The sequence below is a fragment of the Acyrthosiphon pisum genome, chromosome A1, assembly GCF_005508785.2.
Source record: "Acyrthosiphon pisum isolate AL4f chromosome A1, pea_aphid_22Mar2018_4r6ur, whole genome shotgun sequence".
NCBI lineage: Eukaryota > Metazoa > Arthropoda > Insecta > Hemiptera > Aphididae > Acyrthosiphon > Acyrthosiphon pisum.
In genome coordinates this window covers 146,942,583-146,948,015 of record NC_042494.1, presented here as the reverse complement: position 1 = coordinate 146,948,015, position 5,433 = coordinate 146,942,583, and the positions used below count along the sequence as shown (strand labels likewise).

General features: G+C 29.2%; 1 protein-coding gene across 2 annotated transcripts; it reads right to left on the bottom strand.

Moving 5' to 3' along the window:
- Positions 1-1,312: 1,312 nt before the first annotated feature.
- LOC107885165 lies at positions 1,313-3,639 on the bottom strand. 2 transcript variants are annotated; one of them, XM_016808669.2, is made up of 3 exons: positions 2,648-3,639; positions 2,081-2,334; positions 1,313-2,016 (listed from the first exon to the last, which is right to left on the bottom strand). In XM_016808669.2, exons 2-3 carry the CDS (start codon positions 2,263-2,265, stop codon positions 1,785-1,787), a joined length of 417 nt encoding a protein of 138 aa, XP_016664158.1. In that variant the 5' UTR covers positions 2,266-2,334; positions 2,648-3,639; the 3' UTR covers positions 1,313-1,784. The 2 variants fall into 2 exon arrangements, with proteins under 2 accessions (XP_016664158.1, XP_029342777.1); XM_029486917.1 differs by lacking the exon at positions 2,648-3,639 and having other exon boundaries at positions 2,081-2,551.
- Positions 3,640-5,433: the final 1,794 nt, after the last annotated feature.

The window sequence follows — 5,433 nt, the reverse complement described above, 5'->3', positions numbered from 1 at the left end:
ACTTAAAATACTATTTATTCATAGATATACTATGACCTATTCACAAATTTTTAATTTTTCAAGATATGATGGTGATTTATTTATGTAATTAAAAATAAAAAAATTGACTAGGTAACCAAAAATAGTTTATTAAATATGAAAAATAAAGAAACTATTTTTATTTACGAGTAGTTTCTTGTGCAATTATGATAACTGCAATATAAATATGATTAATTGTAGAAATCAGTTTTTTATAGAATTTATGATAATATTATCTATAGATGTGTAATATTTTATTTAATTTTTTGTTTGTTCAAGTAAAGACGTAACTAAACCTGTATTAAATAAAACAGTGAAATAAATATTGATTTTAAAGTTTTTAAATTTAGCTTGAAAATTATTTTTTAAATGTTCGAGGGCATGTTTTGTTAATATTCTAAATCTTTCATGTGAAATTGGTTAACCCACATTACCCACCTTTTACTACCTTAATACCATAAGATGATTAGAATTAGTATATTATAATGTATAGAAAATAGAGTAATAGAGCATTGAAGTATTATTGACTTCTATTTCGTTGACAACTATGAATTGACACCGCCATTGTATGAGGTTAAAGTTGCTCGGAAAAAAGGAAGGAAGATACCTATTTTAAGTTCATACTTGCTTTTTTGCTCTAGGTTCCTTACATAGTGGTGTGGAAATAATTAGCATTTGGGAAATACGAAGGAAAAAAATTGTAAAGGATGTGATGTTGTCGATGTTGATCGTGCGATAGATTATCATCCGTACAGATTAAGGCTTCAGAGTCATGTGGTGCGTAAAATACGAAAATGGAAGTATATTTCTATAAAACGCACAGGGCAATTATTATTGGTCGTTATACTGTACAAAGCACCCTGTGTGTAATTATAACGATAATGATGATGATAGTGACGGTGATAATGATGGTGATAGTAAAAATAGCTAGGTGTATATCCATATATGTATTAGCGAAATAAAATTCATAACAGATGTTCGCGTCAATCATTATATTTAATTATAATAATAAAATAAAATTATATACGTTATAAATAAACTATTATTTTATACTCTTAATACTTATATACATAACGGCACAAGCTCGACCAGTAGGGGCTCAAGTTAAAATACTTGTTTAATACAACTTTTGAATCAGCCCACGTAGAATGGCGTAAATAGATTAAAAATTGAACAAATAGATTATACGTAATCTATATATATTGAAAATAAATTGTATTGTGTATAGAAAATGAAAAAGTTTCAAATCTCTACGATTAATATTTTTCAAATAACAAAGGTCATAATAATTTTTTTCTATATTCGTATTTCAAATATTTATTATACAACCTGTAAATATATATATATATTTTTACAATAAGTATAAATGATGTTGAGGGTTGTAATGGACTGTAGTCTTGAGGGAAGAATCGGCTGTATACGATTGAGAACGTTCGACCTTTTTTAGCGTATGATTGAGATCACTCGAAATGGAACAATGAAATAACCGCTGACCCAAAAAAAACAGTACTATTGAGAACGAAATTAAGTGCAACGTTGCCGAACTATATTGAAGTCAAAATAAATATGAAATAAAACATTGAATAAAATAATTACAAATTACAAATTTTAAAAATGTCATATCAATCAAAAGCTTAGAAATTTCATAAGCGAAATTTCATGTTAATACACATAGGTACCTACCAATAATACAAACATTTAAAAATAACTAAAATTTAATTCCCCTAAATAAATTTCCCAGATATGTTAAATATTTTATTAATCCTTCAAAAGATTTTTTTTTGATAGTAGTTAATATAATACTGTATTGTTTTTGAAATTTTTTCTTCTTCTACTTTTGATGCCTTTTGAACAGTACCCTGTTGAATGGTATTGAGTTTGAAAGACGTTTCTTCCTGGGTTTCGAGTAAAGTCTGTATGACAGCGTATATAGGTGGACGTGTGCAATAAAACTGTCTGTTAAAAGTTCGATGAAAACTTTCTGCGGCATAATTAGTCCTAAAAATGAAAATTATGCATAATATATTTTCTGAAATGTTCAATATTTGTTGTACAAATTTACCTAGGATGTTGAGATGGTTCTTTTGCCCATAAGACTGGAGGAAATAAACAATCTAGTTCAACATATGTTTTTAAAATATAATCTGCAAATCTATGACCATATAATTCATTTGGACATAACACCATAAGCTGTATAAAACCATCTTCTACTTCTGTATGTTGCAGAAATGGGAGTCCGAAAAACATTTTCAGCCAATTACCAATTTCACTATTCTAGTCTTTGTAAGCATTCTTTAAAATGTTGTCTTCATTAATCTAGAAACACGTTATTAAAAAAAAAAAACTTCAACCCTTAATTTATAATTTGTTAAAATTATAATTTTAATATTTTTTCACTAAAATTTCGAGGATAATTTAAAAATTAATTACATATTTCTAAAAGTTTCTAATGGTGATAACTAGTTGAAAAAGAGTTAAAATGTTTCAAAAATTGTACCATTTGTGGAACATGCTAAAATAAATATTTGGTAAAAATTTCAAGAGTCTACGGTTAATCTAAAATAGTAAATATAAAATAAATCTAAAATAGTAAATATAAAATAAATCTAAAATAGTAAATAAATCTTACTTTACGCCACCAAGCTTGAGCTAAATGAAAACGGCAACCAAATATCGAAACACCGGGAAATATTTCGCGTACAACAGCTTCATGTGCACCGATTTCAAAATCTAAATGTAGATATTTAATTTCTAAAACTTTAGACGTAGTTATTAGGCACAAATCCTTTAAATAATTCCACATGTTAATGTAAGTTGTTTTTGATTTATTTTCAAAGAAAAAGAAAATTAGTGGAACGTAATATCTATTTTGATAACAGTGTATAGTATACATTTGTAAAAAATGATTTGGTGCAAAATCAAAAGTTCCGTTACGAAAGTATATATTTTGATTATTCGTTGCAAACAATTCGTTATCGTTGTATTTATATAGATGAGGTATCATTATTAATGGTTCAATGTATTATATGATTAAGATAGTGAATGTCACATAGACAGTGTGTGAGCAGTGCTAAGAGTCATATATATTTATATAGGCTATAGCCATAGCCGATTTTTATATGGCACAGTTTGGCAACGTTGCGCGGAAAAATAAAAACTGAGAGTTCTCAATCGTAATAGTCAAAAGGGTCTAAAAAAGGTATCGCCAATAATGACCGTTCTCAATCACATTCCTTCCGAAGAATCCACTTCACGGTAATGAGGAATGACTGCTGATCGTTCAAAAGGTCTTGGCACCATTTACGTTTCAAGCGTCTTTTGGGATCACCTGGGATGTTTAGAACAGATCAATTTGATATTAGATGATGTCAATGGTTTATTATATTTGAGTGGAAGATTATTTACAGAATTTTAGCTACGTGTTATTATATACGATTGAAATAATTGACATATTATAATAAATTAAAATCGTAAGAATTGTTATTTTTCTTTAAAACGCACTACATACGCAGCTACTGCCAATGGTACTAAATAAATGTGAGAACACTTTTAGGTTACTTTGAAATTTGAACTAGTATTTTTTAAATGTATTTAAAATTTGAAATCTTGAGTTTTCTAAAATTCTTCTTAAAATTGCCTATTTCGAACCCCTTAAAACGCGAATGTGTAGCGTGTGCTCTTATAATATTAATATTTACATTTTAAAACAAAAGTATTGAAAAACATCTTTCCTTGTAATGCTAGAATTAATAGTGTTGGGTTGTATAATATCTAAAGTACAAATATATATAATAGGTATATGGTATATCAAACGATATTAATAATTTATAATGTTGTAGTTTAGATACGTTGCGATAATTCTTAAAACACGAAAAATGTTTGTTTCTAAAGTGTTAAAAAAATAAAAAACATTCTAAAGAATATGTCCGACTGGAAGTATACACGAAATTCAACATCGTCCCTCAGGATACGCGCGACCGAGACAAAACGGCAAAAATATTAAAACAATGTCAATAATTGATCTTTATGTTATAAGTTGGACATAGGTAATATATGATATATAAACACGAAAAATGTTAAGAAAAATCATAAAAATCATCCTAAAGAATAGCGCTTAGGTAGTCGTCTGACTGGAATGACACGAAACTCGACATCGTCCCTCAGAATACGAGCGACCGAGACAAAACATCAAAAAATATATTGTCGTTAAACGCCACACGCAATGATTAATTTTAGGCATGCGCAGCTATTTGCGCGTGTGTTTTATTGTTTTGCGCGGCGGTGCGGAAATATACGACATCCGGTCCGGCTCCGGCAATAACGTCGCGACAAAGCTCTCTTGCAGCAGACTATTATAATACTGTTATAATACCGGTGACAACGACGACAACAACAATAATAATAATGATAATAATATACAAAGTGTACGGCAGTGACTGTATGTACACCGTGTAATTATATTGTTACAAAACTATACATAATAATATTATATATTATGTTGTATTGTGTATTTACTGTGTTCAGCGTTTGCTGTATATATTACTACGTCCAAGTTTGACCGGATACCGCGAAGGTTTGTTGGTAGATATATATTGTATGTGTATCATGTGTATTTCATAAAAAAAAAAATGAAGGTACCGTTCGTAAGTACAGCACTTTTCGCGCATTTCGGTGTCCATCGATTGAATCATAGCAAAAAAAGGTTAGCAGTCTTACTAATAAATAAAGTTCATGACGGAGTTAAATATTTAAGGACGTTTTTCACAGAAGAAGCTACAGACTACAGATGTTCTTGTTGACTTCGATTCTATATACGTCAACGGTACAAAATATAAAGTTAGGAAAAGCTATGAATATAAAATTAAATAATAATAAGAAATATTAGAATAATGGAACGTCCATGATAAACGGTCATCATCGTACAAACACTATTTGCGAGAGTTGGAACAACCGTTTTACGCATGTTGTCGGACACGCACACCAAACTGTCTAAAAGTCAATTTATAAAATGCTTGAAAAGTTAGGTGTAGATAGAGTCAAAGTAGTGTGGCAAGAATTAGATGAAGGGATCCCAACTCCCAACACCAAAAATACGTAAGTTTGGTAACACCGTCGAATGTTTAAAACAGTTTATGTTCCAGAGTGACCGAAGTACCGAACAATGACATATCAGTGGAAGAGTTTTTAATTTTTATACAATATTTACTCTTTTATTCGTAAATGGAATAAAATATATTAACTAATTATTAGTGTTCAAGTGTGTAGTGAGATAAAAAAAAAAAAAAAAAATAAATTAGTGAAAGGGAAGTCGGGGTAGTGCGGAGTAATGCGGCAAATTACAAAGGGTATGGAAAATTAAGAAGGTACGCATATGGGCACTTAAATTACATTATTTTTATCCTACTACAGAATATT